The sequence below is a fragment of the Anser brachyrhynchus genome (assembly GCF_964034855.1).
Source record: "Anser brachyrhynchus genome assembly, contig: SCAFFOLD_56, whole genome shotgun sequence".
NCBI lineage: Eukaryota > Metazoa > Chordata > Aves > Anseriformes > Anatidae > Anser > Anser brachyrhynchus.
The window spans coordinates 218,827-232,768 of record NW_027663703.1 but is presented as its reverse complement, the minus strand read 5'-3'; the positions used below and the strand labels follow the sequence as shown (position 1 = coordinate 232,768).

Genomic DNA, 13,942 nt, shown 5'->3' with positions numbered 1-13,942 from the left:
GAAGGGATCAGGGTGAGCAAGAGAGTAAAGGTAAGGGAAAGGGGTATGGCCTGAGTTTTCCTTTAAGTGATAATTTGCGTTCAAGCATTAGAGAAATGGATTCCTGTCAGAGTGTTGGAGTAGCATTTAGGTTTAGGGATTAAAATTATTGGTTCAAGTAAGGTAAGGGCCATACATGACTGTTTTAAGTCAGTGTTACCACAGCATCAACATTACATGAACCCTCTTACCGCTATGACATCATTAATTTCTGCTGTCCAAGCTCTTCTTCCCACCCCAAAATCTCACATCTCTGTTGTCCAGGCTGCTCCTGACCTCCACATATCTTATTGGGATCAGCTTTCTGATGACATTCATTGTCTCAGAGTATCTGTCTCACCTCTTTTGTCTACTCTGCTCTTGAGAAGGAAGTGGCGTTGTTGCCAGGAGGGAAAAGGACACAAAGGTCTTTAGGATCATCCTCCACAATGTGCCCATCATCTCTGCACCTCCACACAATCACACTTCCTACCTATAACTTTTGTTTCCCAAATGGCTTCTATGGATGCAGGGTCCTTTTCCCAGCCCCTCACGCATGCTTCAGTTTTGGATGTACAGGGATGGGATAAGGAAAATGACACGCTTAGTGGATGAGGGAAAGGCTGTGGATGTGGTCTACCTTCACTTCAGTAAGGATTTTGACACCGTTTCCCACCACATTCTCCTCAAGAAACCGGCTGCTCGTGGCTGGGACTGGCGTACGCTTCGTTGAGTTAAAAACTGGCTGGATAGCCGGGCCCAAAGAGTTGTGGTGAATGGAGTAAAATCCAGTTGGAGGACGGTCACTAGTGGAGTCCCCCAGGACTCCGTACGGGGGCCAGTCCTCTTTAATATCTTTATCGATGAGTTGGATGAGGATATTGAGTGCACCCTCAGTAAGTTTGCAGATGACACCAAGTTAGGTGCGTGTGTCGATCTGCTTGAGGGAAGGAAGGCTCTGCAGGAGGATCTGGATAGGCTGGAGCGATGGGCTGAGGCCAACTGTATGAAGTTCAACAAGGCCAAGTGCCGGGTCCTGCACCTGGGGCGCAACAACCCCAAGCAGCGCTGCAGGCTGGGAGATGAGTGGTTGGAAAGCTGTCTGGCCGAGAGGGACCTGGGAATACTGGTTGATAGTTGGCTGAATATGAGCCAGCAGTGTGCTCACATGGCCAAGAAGGCCAACAGCATCCTGGCTTGTATAAGAAACAGCGTGGCCAGCAGGTCTAGGGAAGTGATTGTGCCCCTGTACTCGGCTCTGGTGAGGCCGCACCTCGAGTACTGTGTTCAGTTTTGGGCCCCTCACTACAAGAAGGACATGGAGGTGCTCGAGAGAGTCCAGAGAAGGGTGATGAATCTGGTGACCGGTCTGGAGAACAAGTCTTACGAGGAGCAGCTGAGGGAGCTGGGCTTGTTCAGCCTGAAAAAGAGGAGGCTCAGGGGCGACCTTGTCGTTCTCTATAGGTACCTTAAAGGAGGCTGTAGCGAGGTAGGGGTTGGTCTATTCTCCCACGTGCCTGGTGACAGGATGAGGGGGAATGGGCTAAAGTTGCGCCAGGGGAGGTTTAGGTTGGATGTTAGGAAGAACTTTACTGAAAGCGTTGTTAGACATTGGAATGGGCTGCCCAGGGAAGTAGTTGAGTCACCATCCCTGGAGGTCTTTAAGAGACGTTTAGATGTTGAACTTAGTGATATGGTTTAGTGGAGGACTTGTTAGTGTTAGGTCAGAGGTTGGACTGGGTGATCTTGGAGGTCTCTTCAAACCTAGATGATTCTCTGCTTCTGTGATTCTGTGAAAGCCAAGGCACAGATGGAACTGAGCTTATCAAGTGAAGCAAAGAATAACAGGAAGAGATTCTACAGATACATTGCTCAGAAAAGAAAGGCCAAGGAGAGTGTTCCCCCTCTGATGGATGAGAAGGGTGAACTGGTAATGACAGACATGGAGAAGGCTGAGGGACTCAGCAACGTCTTCTCCTCAGTCTTCACTGCCAGTCAGGCTTCCCAAGTCTCTCGTTTCCCTGAACCCAGAGATGGAGGCTGGGGGTCAAAGTCCCACCTGCTGGAAGTGAAGAGCAGGTTCGAGACCACCTGATGAAACTAAACAAGTACAAGTCTATGGGGCTTGATGACTTGCACCCCAGGTCCTGAGGGAACTGGCTGATATAGTCGCCAAACCTCTCTCCATCATATTTGAAATGTCCTGGCAGTTGGGTGAAATTCCTAGTGACTGGAAAAAGGAAAATATCACTCCTATTTGTAAAAAGGGTAGAAAGGAGGATCCAAGGAACTTGGTAAGCCTCACCTCTGTGCCTGGCAAGACCATGGAAAGATCGTCCTGGAATCAATATCAGGCACATGCAAGAGAAAGAGGTGATCTGAGACAGTCAGCATGGCTTCACCAAAGATAAATTGTGCCAGACCAATATGGTGGTTTCTACAATGGAGTGACCACATCAGATGACAAGGGAAGACCGACCGATGTCATCTACTTGGACTTCTGTAAGACCTTTGACACGGTCCCACATGACATCCTCGTCTCCACATTGGAGGGATACGCATTTGATGGGCGCACCATTGAGTGGATAAGGAGTTGGCTTGAAGGTCACACCCAGAGAGCGATGGTCAATGGCTCTATGTCCAAGTGGAGGCTGGTGATGAGTGGTGTCCCTCAGGGGTCTATCCTGGGAGTGGTACTGTTTAATATCTTTATCAATGACAGGGACAATGAGGTCGAGTGCACCCTCAGCAAGTGTGCAGATGACACCCAGCTGAGGGGAGTAGTTGATGCAACAGAGGAAGGGATGCCATCCAAAGGGTCCTGGAAAAGCTTGAAATTTGGGTCCATGTTAACCTAGGAAGGGTCAACAAGTCCAAGTGCAAGGTGCTGCACCTGGGCCAGGTCCCAACAGGACCCAGGTCTTTGTGTCCATGGCTCTGGCTGTGTGAAGGGAAAGGATCTCCCTTCCCACGGGCTGGGGGTCAAGGCCTGGTCATTTTCATTCGTGAAAGACATCCAGTTTTCCTACACATCAGGGTCACCTTCACATTGCCTTTGTCTCCCTGCCCTCACTGCCTCCAATGCTCTGCTCTAATGAGCTCCAAGGGAGGCTGTGTCAGCGCTGGCCCTCAGGGGGACTCTGCAGGAAACTTGCCTCTGACTTGGACTTGTTGAGAGATGTCTTCAATTGTCTCTCAGTGCCTGAGGTGCGTGGGCTCCTCAGCAAAGCCCCCTGAGGGGGGATTCCAATGCCTTGGGCTGGGCGTCTTGTGCTGAGCTGGGCCGGGCTCCTGGGACAGAGAGAGCTCGTGGCAAGAGGGCCCTGGTGCAGAGAGACAGCTCTGCCCAGGAGCAGCTCCTGTGCACAGCGCAACAGGGCTGGGGGCTCTGACCGCAGGTGGCACAGGGAGAGGAGAGAAGGAGAGAGGGCTTGGAGGCAGTTGGCAGTGGGAGGATGCTGAGAGCTGCCTGCAGGAGAAATCTGCACAGCCCTTGACAAGGTACGTCTCTGTCTGCAGGGCCATGCAGCTGCACATCCTGGAAGGGTCTCCTGCTGGGTCTTGTTTCTGGGAGGGCAGTGGGCAATGCAGTAGGCTTTGAGAGTCATGCTGGGTTGCACTGCGAGGTGAGGAAGTCTGGCAGAAGACCCTCGGATTGTCATAACCCAGCTGCCCCTGGTCAGTCAAGAGGTGGGTGGCCGAGTCTAGTTCAGACACTGCAGGGGATGCAGACTGGATATTGGGACACCCCAGCTTTCGGATATTCATGTCTGTCTGTGGGGCATTCTCCTGGTCTTCGGGCTGCTCTCCAGCAGGATGCAGCTCTCTTGTGTCATCCTTTTGTTATCCAGGTGCCCCAAGGAGGAGACACCTCCATGCTAAGGCCATGTCCCTGCTGCTGGATGGCTGCCTGTGGGCAGCTGGAGTGAGGCCTCTGCAGCCCTGTCTGGGAGGGAAGAGCTGAGTTCCTGCTCAGGCACCAAGAGACAAGGTGAGGTTTCTGCCCAGCTGCACTTGGACTGGGGCTTCTCTGCTCTCAGCTGTCTGTAGTTTCTTCTCAGGGAAACACCTGAGCGGGACGGTCCTGCAGCTCACAGAGGGGTGACACAGGGCAGCTGAGACCAGGAGTGTTCAGCAGTGGCATCTGCAGCTCTGTTCTGCATTGGGGTGCAGTGTTGGAAACAGCACTGCAAATTTCATTGACCTGATCAGTGGACTGAAGTTGAGTTTCCCCCATGTTCCTGCCTCCCTCCTGCTGCACAGCAGGAAGGACTCCTCTGGAGCCCACAGCAGCCCCTGCTCCCAGTGCCACTCTCAGCCAGCACCAGCCGCAGCTCAAGCAAGAGAGATGCAGAAAGGTTCTCCTGCAAAGAGACAGGCTTGGGTTGGTGGGTGCTCTGAGGCTTGTAATAGGTTTTCCTCAGAGAAGTCTGTTCTAAATTCTTCTGCTTTTTCCTCTCCAACAGACAACTGCGTCCTAAGTCAGGAAATGGCCAACAGCAGCTCTGTGAGTGAATTCCTCCTGCTGGCATTCGCAGACACACACGAGCTGCAGCTCCTGCACTTCGGGCTCTTCCTGGGCATCTACCTGGCTGCCCTCCTGGGCAACGGCCTCATCCTCACCGCCGTCACCTGCGACCACCGCCTCCACACCCCCATGTACTTCTTCCTCCTCAACCTCGCCCTCCTCGACCTGGGCTGCATCTCCACCACTCTGCCCAAAGCCATGGCCAATGCCCTCTGGGACACCAGGGCCATGTCCTACCAAGGATGTGCTGCACAGGTCTTTTTCTTTCTCTTCTTTATATCAGCAGAATATTTTACTCTTACTGTCATGTCCTATGACCGCTACGTTGCCATCTGCAAGCCCCTGCACTATGGGAGCCTCCTGAGCAGCAGAGCTTGTGCCCAGATGGCAGCAGCTGCCTGGGGCAGTGGCTTTCTTGATGCTCTTCTGCAGACTACCAACACATTTTCCCTGCCCCTCTGCCAAGGCAATGCTGTGGACCAGTTCTTCTGTGAGATCCCCCAGATCCTCAAGCTCTCCTGCTCCAGCTCTTATCTCAGGGAAATTGGACTTGTTGTGGTTATTGGTACTTTAGCCTTTGGTTGTTTCATTTTCATTTTGCTGTCCTATGTGCGGGTCTTTAGGGCTGTGCTGAGGATGCCCTCTGAGCAGGGCCGGCACAAAGCCTTTTCCACATGCCTCCCGCACCTGGCCGTGGTTTCACTGATGGTAAGCACTGGCATATTTGCCTATCTGAAACCTTCTTCCAAATCATACCCATCTCTGGACCTGGTGGTGGCAGTTCTGTACTCGGTGGTGCCTCCAGCAGTGAACCCCCTCATCTACAGCATGAGGAACCAGGACCTCAAGGATGCCTTGAGGAAAGTCTTTGGATACATGCTTATCCAACGTTGATAAAGCGCCAATTACCTTAAGAGAACTCTCAAAAACTATTATGACAATCTTTTGTTTTTCTTTCTCTGTATTATTACTTTCTTACAAGTATGAAAATATATTTATTTAAATATTTTATAGGTATCCTCTAATCTCTTGATTATTATATTTACTTTGATCCAATACTATCACGCATCTGTGTAACCGGGCATCATGGGTACTTTAATACAATAAAAGAATCCATGAGAATTTCACTGTTCCCAAGTCCTATCTCTTTTCTTCTTCTGGAGCTGGGGGAGTAGCCCCAGCACACAGGAGGGGCTCAGGGCCCAGAGCCCAGCTGCCACAGGGAGGAGCAGCCCCGCTGGCCCTCGCGGCTGCCCCTCACTGCCCGCTGGGCTCTGCCTCTCTGCTGCCTTCGGGTCGGGACTGCTGCTTCTCTGGAGCCATGGCCATGGCCAGCAGCAGGATGTGGCCTTTTCACTGCTGCTTTCTTTTTGGTTCCTCACAGCTTTCTTGTGCTCTTGTATCTGTATTAGTCTCGAGGTCTCATGTACCTTGGTGACAGTCCTGTTCTCTCTGCAGTGACATCCCTGTCCCTGCAGGCAGCAGCAGGCACTGTGCAGCCCTGGGTCACAGCTGGCCTCCGGGCTAGCACCACAGTAACAAAAGGAGCTGCTCAGGGCAAACCCAGAAGCCTGGACACCTCTTCCAACTGTGCTATCAGGAATAGAGCCAAGGGGTTGCTCCCTGCTCTTCTGTTTTCTGGGCTTCTTCATGGAGGGAAGGACACAGGCTGAAAGTCCCAGGGTGGTCCCTGAGGGACCAAGGGCTGGACCAAGAGCTCAATTTGTGGTGGCACTTACCCAAGCAGATGACAACTGGTCTTGGACTCATCTGCATGGGACTGTGCCCCCTGCAGTGGGGCTGATGGCCGATGCCAGCCTGGAGAGAAATCTGGAGCTGGCAGTAGATGTCAGGGGATCTGCAGGGACAATGTGCTCCATGGGTAGTGATTAGGACCTCTTAAAATGAGTGACCATCCAAGGAAGAGTCTTTTAGGGGGAAAAGCGAATCTGAGGTGTCCAGGGGCTAAGGAGGGCTCTGCAACACCAGGGGAGGCCGTGAAGAGGCAGCAGGTGAAGGCCCATAAGACTGCAGAGTAATTGGGGAGACCTTATTTAAAGCCCTGAAGAAGACGCAATACTTCATCATCTCTGCAGCCTGCCCCCGAGAAATTGCCTGCCCCCCGAGAAATTGCCCCCCTCTCTTGGAAAGATGACCCCTTTATTTATTGCTGAGCACCACGTTACTGAGTTCCACCTGGAAGGCAGGGCTAGGCAGTGGGGATGGCAGGAGGAAGACTTGTGTGAAGACTATGAAAAACATGGAAATTCAGGGCTTTAGCAGGTCCTTAAAGTCCTGCCTGGGTCCCCAAATGGAAAGCAATGTATGTCTGTGGGTGGAGGAGGAGGAGGCGAGTTCCAGGACAGGGGCAGGGCTGAAGGGCCCTGCGCGAAGCTGGGCTGATGGAGAAGTGTCCACCTTGCGTGTGTGCCTCAGAATGGGAGAAGGGGCCTGCCCGCGGTGCGGGATGGCTGGGCTGTGCTCAGCCATGCCCCAGGAGCTGACCTTGCTCTCTTCCTCCGCGCCACTCCCCACACGGGGCAGGCCCTCAGGAAACACCCCTGAGCCTGGAGATGCACCAACCTGCTGCGGTGAGGTGCCACTACTGCAGGGGAAGAGGGGAGGGTTGGAGAGACACGTGGGGCCTGCGGGCAAGAGTGGTGTGGCCTGGGGAAGTGAGGGCCTGGGAAAAGTTACCCTGGATCCATAGGAGCCATTCTGGAAAGAAAACTTGTAGGCAGGAACAGCACATTTCTGGAGGTGCAGAGCTGCTGGGCACATTGTGCAGGGTGCTCTGATGGACTTTTGTGTCCTTTTCCATTGCGTCTTCAGTGCCACTTTTCTCAGAAATAGAGTAGCCAACAGGGTGTGATGGATAAGCTGAGATCATGTAAGCCATCATTAACATGCCCCTAAGAAGATGACTGTTATGGGGAAGTCAGGAGAAGCATGGACAGAAGAGATGTGAGATTTGGGGGAGGGAATAGGGGCTTGGCCAGCAGAAACTAAAGGATTTTGTAGAGGTAAGAGGGTTCAGGTTATGCTGATGCTGCTGTAACCGTGACTTAAAACAGTCACACAAGGCCCTTCACAGGCTTAAACCAGTAAACTTAATTCCTAAACCTAAATGCTACTCCACACCATAACAGCAATCTACTACTCTAATGCTTGACCTCAAAGAAACACTTGAAGCCAAAATTCTTTCCCTTACCCTTACACTTTTCCCTACCTTGATCCCTTAACACTAGATTTAAATGCTTTATTTGACCATAGACTTCTCTGCAGACCTAAACCAATTCCTTAACCACAAAGCTTGGTCATACCCTAACCACAGACCTTGCCACCTTAAGCAGAACACCAAACCAGCCCATGAAATAAGTGATTAAATTGTAACCCAAAAAAGTGAGCCCAGGTCCCTAATCAAAACCTGAACACCGAACAGAGAAAGCACTTGTTCCTGTGCATTAAAATCCTCACCTTCAGACACTTTTTAACCCTGAACTTAAGGTGCTTGGCCCCTTGCGGCAGGGCAGGAACCGTGAGGTTGCTGTGCATACACATGGCATTCAGAGATCGATGTGAGGGGCCATAGATCTGATCAGCTTGTGGGCCACAAGGAGGAGATGGGTGGGAATGCTCTGCTGAGCTCAGCTCTGCCTCAGGATCTCCTGCCCCAGCAGGAGGAATGGGACTGGGGCAGTGACTGGGAGGTCACTTCTGTCTCTGCAGCTGATAGGGCAGCAGCAGGAACGTGTCACGCAAAGGGACTGTGAGGTCCCTTGTGTCTGGAGGTGGCAGGTCAGCCTTGGCTTCTCCCTGGGATGTGCACTTTGGGGCTGACATCTGCCAGTGGCCCTGCTAGGCCAGCAGAAGGCCCCTGCTTGGCATGCTGACTGTGGGATCCCCTCTGCTCCATCCCCAGGAGGACCCAGACAGAAAGAAGGCCCGCAGAGGGCTTGTCCTGTCCCTTCTGCTTGAGGCCAGGACTGGACAGCAGGAGGCACAAGGCTTGGCTGTGTCTAGCCAAGAAGCTGCAAGGCCAGCAGCAGGCTCAGAGCTTGGAAGATGCTGCTGAGGTGACTTCTGTCTGCTTGGCTGACAGGCCGCAAGGAGCCTGATGGGTTGGGATGCCTGCTTCAGGAGTGGTTTCCACCCTGATGGAGCTTTCTTTGGTAGTAGGAAAGAGCAGGAGCGAAAAAACTGTCAAAAATTGCACCTTGGAAGGTTGGCACTGGCCGCAAGGAGGAAGAAATGTCCGTGAAAGGGTAGTGCTGTGGTGCCAGAGATCACCGAAAGACAGTCTGTGATCACACCATGGCTTTGAGTTTCAAGGAACAGCTGATGAGGGTTGACAAGACATGGGTGAGATGATGGAAAGTCCTGGATGAGAGCAAGGTGGTGGACAGAGATGGGTGTCTGCAGACTTCAAGGAAATAGGGCAAAGTGTGGGACAGCATAGGAAAGCCTGCAGAGGAGAAGGCAGAGGGTGCTGGCAGGAATGGAAGGCCCCAACAGCCCTGACGTTTTTGTCCCTTTGGCTAGAGCTTCTGAGGAGACGAGATAGAGTCATTGCAATGGGGCCTCACTGCTTCCTTGATACCCTGTGCAGGGGTGGGGAGGTGTCCTAATGAAGTTCTTTTTGTGGCATCACACTGCCCACCACATCATACAGACCCCAAGAAGAGCCCTGAGCCAGACGTGGGGGTGCAGGATCTCCCCTCCCAGTGGCTGGGGTCAGGCCTTGGCCCTTCTGCTTCACCAAAACCAACCAAGACTTTTCTCAGCACAGCGCTTTGCCTGGCTGGAATCATGGCCTCCAATTATCTGCCCTAACAAGTCCCTGGGGAGGCTTTGTTAGGAACAGCCCTCAGTGGGGCCCATTAATATTCCAAGTCACTTCAACTTTTCCTTCTGACTTTACCTTCTCAAGCAATTGCATCATTCTCCTCTCAGTACCTGAGCTTCATAGACTGAGCACCAAAATACACCACGGAACTCATTAAAATGCAGAACGTCCTAAGAAGCCATATCTCTCCCAGAATTTTCTTCAAGCCTTCAAGACTTGTGCAGCTAATTAGAGAGCTTTCATGGTGTAGTTAAGGAGGAAGATTTCAAGAAGCACCAGAAAATATTTTTTCTCATCTTAAAGGATGCGTTTAGTTGAATTTCAGTTTGGAGCATTATTCTCTAACTGATATTGATCCAGGGTGTCTCCTTTGGAGACCTGCATAGGGAGGAAAAGCAGACTCTTGAGGTCTGATACTGCATGGAGAATCTTGCTCCTCACCACCCCAGCCGTGACATTTCTCTCTTTGGCGCTTGCATCACTTCTCCTTCCACCAGACTTCGGCACAGAAGTCTGCAGCTGGGTGTTACAGCTCCTTTGCACCAGCTCCCTCCTGCTTGCCTTAGAGACCTGGATGCACACAGGCGCAGAAGGGTTTCTCCTTATTTCAAAACAAAGAGCATAAGAGAACAATTTGGAAGCAAAAGAGGTCAGCAGTGAAAAGGCCACGTCCTGCTGCTGGCCATGGCCATGGCTCCAGGGAAGCAGCAGCCCCGACCCGAAGGCAGCAGAGAGGCAGAGCCCAGCGGGCAGTGAGGGGCAGCCGCGAGGGCCAGCGGGGCTGCTCCTCCCTGTGGTAGCTGGGCTCTGGGCCCTGAGCCCCTCCTGCGTGCTGGGGCCTGTCCTCAATAAAGGACATTGCACTATAGGGCCAGTCCCTTTTTTCTGAGGATCCACAAAGTTTCCCTTCAAGTGCAGGAGAAATGCCCACGATTTCTCTTTTAGAAAAACTCAGCAGTGGCCAGGTTCTGTAGGCACTGGAACAGCTACCGCAGGGAAGTGTTCACAGCGCTGAGGCTGTCAGAATTCAACAAATATTTGGGCAACCCCCTCAGGCATATGGACTGATTTTTGGGTGTTCATGTACAAATTCAGGAGTGGGATTTGATGATCCTTGTGGAACCCTTCCAAGTCAGGATATTCTACAGCTTCTAGAGGATTCTACAACTCTAGGAACACAGGAGGAGAATTGTCCTGGAGCTCAAAGACCTGCCAACACAGGGCAGCTGGACCAGGACTGATGGACTGACTGCCTCTCCTCTCTGAAGGGCACTCTGCTCTAACAAGGCAGTATCTGTGACTGTAAGGATCTACAAGTTTTCACGTGGAGTGCAGCAGAATGCCCAGGATTTATGCCTTAGAAACACTCCTCAGGTGTGGTGGGGCAGCTGAACAAAGAGGACAAATCAAACAAACAAAGAAACAAATAAATAAATAAATATCCACATTTCTGCTCTGTGATGAACTAGGAGCAAAACTGGGGAAATCTCTTCTATATCAGGAGTGAAGTGAATCTGAGACTACACCATGTTCCTACCATGTTGCTACCTTCAGCTACGTCTGATTCTTCCATTGCCCACAGAAGAGTACTCTTCTCGCAGAGAAACTCAGAACCAGTTGGAAGTCATTAAATGGAACTTCAAAATAACTGCCTGCAAGTGGACAATCTTTTTGATATTTTTTAATGAGAAAATTGAATTTTCCTCTGATAAATCTGTTGTATATTATTACTATTCTTTCTCTTTGTGCAGGACCACATCGCAGAACTAACAGATGTCCAACAGAAGCTCCAACACTGAGTTCCTCCTGCTGGCATTCACAGACACGCGGGAGCTGCAGCTCCTGCACTTCGGGCTCTTCCTGGGCATCCACCTGGCTGCCCTCCTGGGCAACGGCCTCATCCTCACCGCCGTAGCCTGCGACCACCGCCTCCACACCCCCATGTACTTCTTCCTCCTCAACCTTGCCCTCCTCGACCTGGGCTGCATCTCCACCACTCTCCCCAAAGCCATGGTCAATGCCCTCTGGGACACCAGGGCCATCTCCTACCAAGGGTGTGCTGTCCAAGTCCTCTTTTCAGTCTTCTTCTTGGAGCAGAGTATTCGCTTCTCACCATCATGGCCTACGACTGCTACGTGGCCATCTGCAAGCCCCTGCACTACGGGAGCCTCGTGGGCAGCAGAGCTTGTGCCCAGATGGCAGCAGCTGCCTGGGGCAGTGGCTTTCTCCATGCTGTCCTGCACACGGCCACTACCTTTTCCCTGCCCCTCTGCCAAGGCAATGCTGTGGACCAGTTCTTCTGTGAAATCCCCCAGATCCTCAAGCTCTCCTGCTCAGATGCCTACCTCAGGGAAGTTGGGCTTACTGCAATCACCTTCGGTTTAGGCATTGGTTGCTTTGTTTTCATTGTGGTGTTCTATGTGCAGATCTTCAGGGCAGTGCTGAGGATGCCCTCTGATCAGGGCTAGCACAAAGCCTTCTCCACGCGCCTCCCTCACCTGGCCGTGCTCTCCCTGTTTGTCAGTACTGCCATGTTTGCCTACCTGAAGCTCCCCTCCATTTCTTCCCCATCCCTGGACCTGGTCGTGTCATTTCTGTACTCAGTGGTGCCTCCAGCAGTGAACCCCCTCATCTACAGCAAGAGAAACAAGGAGATCAAGGGTGCAGTGAGGAAACTGTTTCTCTACATGCTTCTTAAGTATTAAGAATGTCTTCAATATCTTTGATTTTGATTTAATAGTATTCTTGACCTTTTGCCTGTTAATTAGTTTACTTACTTTGACAGTATTATCTAAACTACTTATAGAAGTACCCTTCCAGTGTACATATAGGCAAAAAAGAAGCCACGAGGACTTTCTCGATCTCAACTTTCCTCTCTTCCCATCACCTCTGTAGCTGGGGGAGCAGTCCCAGCTCAGGGCCAAGAACCCAGCTGCCGGAGGGAGGAGCAGCCCTGGTGTCCCTCAGGGCTGCGCTTAACTGCCCACTGGGCTCTGCCTCTCTGCTGCCTTGATAGAATCATAGAATCATTAAGGTTGCAAAAGACCTCCACGTCCATCCCATTCAATGGCTGTCCTACTAATAATGTCATCACAAAACCATATCGCTAAACACCATGAGGTGGGTCTGCCTCCCCGCCTGCCCAGCACAGCCCTCCCTCTGCACGACCCCTTGCTCTGCAGAGCAGCTCCTCTGGTTGTCATGTCAGAGATTCCAACTTTTGCCTGAAGTCATCCCTCAGGGCTGCTTGCAGCTTTCTACGCAGAGGTGGCCACTGCCTCCCAGATGCCATGGGGGGAATCTGAGGCCTGCATGATGGCCTGGGAAACAGTACCCTGGATCCACAGAAGCCATTCCCGAACCAAAACACGTAAGCAGGAAGCTCACTGTGGTGGCGGTGCAGAGCTGCTGGGCACCTTGTGCAGGGTGCTCCTACAGACCTTTGTGCCCTTTGCCCTCCTGACTACAACGCCACTTCTGTCTCAGGAATGGAGGAGCCAACAGAGGTGAGACAGAGATCATGAACTGTGAGATCACGAGTGCCATCAGATAGCTGCCCCTTAGAAGACAACTGATATGGGGGGTTCATGAGAAGCCTGGCCAGGAGAGGTGTGTGATTTCAGGAGGGAACAGGGGCTTGACAAGAAGAAATTAACAATTTTGAAGAGGTAAGAGGGTTCACGTAATGTTCATTCTGCTGTAACACTGACTTAAACAGTCACATAAAGCCCTGCCCCTATTTTAACTAGTAACCTTAATCCCTAAACCTAAATGCTGCTCCACACCCTGACAGGAATTCACTACTCTAATGCCTGACCTCAAAGAATCCCTTGAAGCCAAAACTCAGCCCCTTACCTTTACACTTGCTCTCTTGCTCACCCTGATCCCTTCCCTTTACACTAGCATTAAAATGCTCTATTTAATCCTAGACAACTTCTTAACAGTGTGTTGTGGTTTAACCCGGCCGGCAGCTAAACACCACACAGCTGTTCGCTCACCCTCCCCCCTCCCTCTCTGAGATGGGGGAGAGAAACGGGAAAGTGAAGCCGGCGAGTTGAGATAAAGACAGTTTATTAACAGGAAAATAATAATAATAATAATAATAATAGTATTAATAATAATAATGTGTAAGAAAACAAGTGATGCACAATGCAATTGCTCACCACCCGCTGACCGATGCCCAGCCTATTCCCGAGCAGCCGGCCCCCCACCCCTGCCAGCCACCCCTATATATTGTTTAGCATGACGCCAGATGGTATGGAATACCCCTTTGGCCAGTTGGGGTCAGCTGTCCTGGGTCTGTCCCCTCCCAGCTCCTGCTGCACCCCCAGCCTGCCCGCTGGCAGGACAGAGCGAGAAGCTGAAAAGTCCTTGGCTTGGTGTAAACACTGCCCTGCAACAATTAAACATCAGCATGTTATCAGTGCTCTTCTCATCCTAATCCAAAACATTGCACCCTACCAGCTACTAGGAGGAAAGTTAACTCTGTCCTAACTGAAACCAGGACACAGTGCTAAAGCAAACCCTAAAGCACAAAGTTTGCCCATAGC

General features: G+C 51.6%; 4 protein-coding genes across 7 annotated transcripts in view; 3 read left to right on the top strand and 1 right to left on the bottom strand.

The window, feature by feature from the left end:
* LOC308186962 (olfactory receptor 14A16-like) overlaps window positions 1-8,444 on the top strand; it is a 62,176-nt gene extending 53,732 nt beyond the window's left edge. The window contains exons 1-2 of one of the 2 annotated variants that reach the window (XM_080609111.1): window positions 1,373-4,376; window positions 4,485-8,444. In XM_080609111.1, the coding sequence (XP_080465237.1) occupies window positions 4,367-4,376; window positions 4,485-5,440 (966 nt within the window). In that variant the 5' untranslated portion in view covers window positions 1,373-4,366 and the 3' untranslated portion in view covers window positions 5,441-8,444. Of the gene's footprint in view, window positions 1-1,372 lie in introns of those variants that run through there. The other variant, XM_080609110.1, reaches the window with a different exon arrangement.
* LOC308186971 (olfactory receptor 14C36-like) overlaps window positions 1-13,942 on the top strand; it is a 232,119-nt gene that overhangs the window by 195,682 nt on the left and 22,495 nt on the right. The gene's annotated exons all lie outside the window — the stretch shown is intronic.
* The window catches only part of LOC308186965 (olfactory receptor 14C36-like), a 149,685-nt gene that overhangs the window by 115,703 nt on the left and 20,040 nt on the right, over window positions 1-13,942 (top strand). The window lies entirely within an intron of this gene.
* The window catches only part of LOC308186987 (olfactory receptor 14C36-like), a 129,267-nt gene that overhangs the window by 104,879 nt on the left and 10,446 nt on the right, over window positions 1-13,942 (bottom strand). The gene's annotated exons all lie outside the window — the stretch shown is intronic.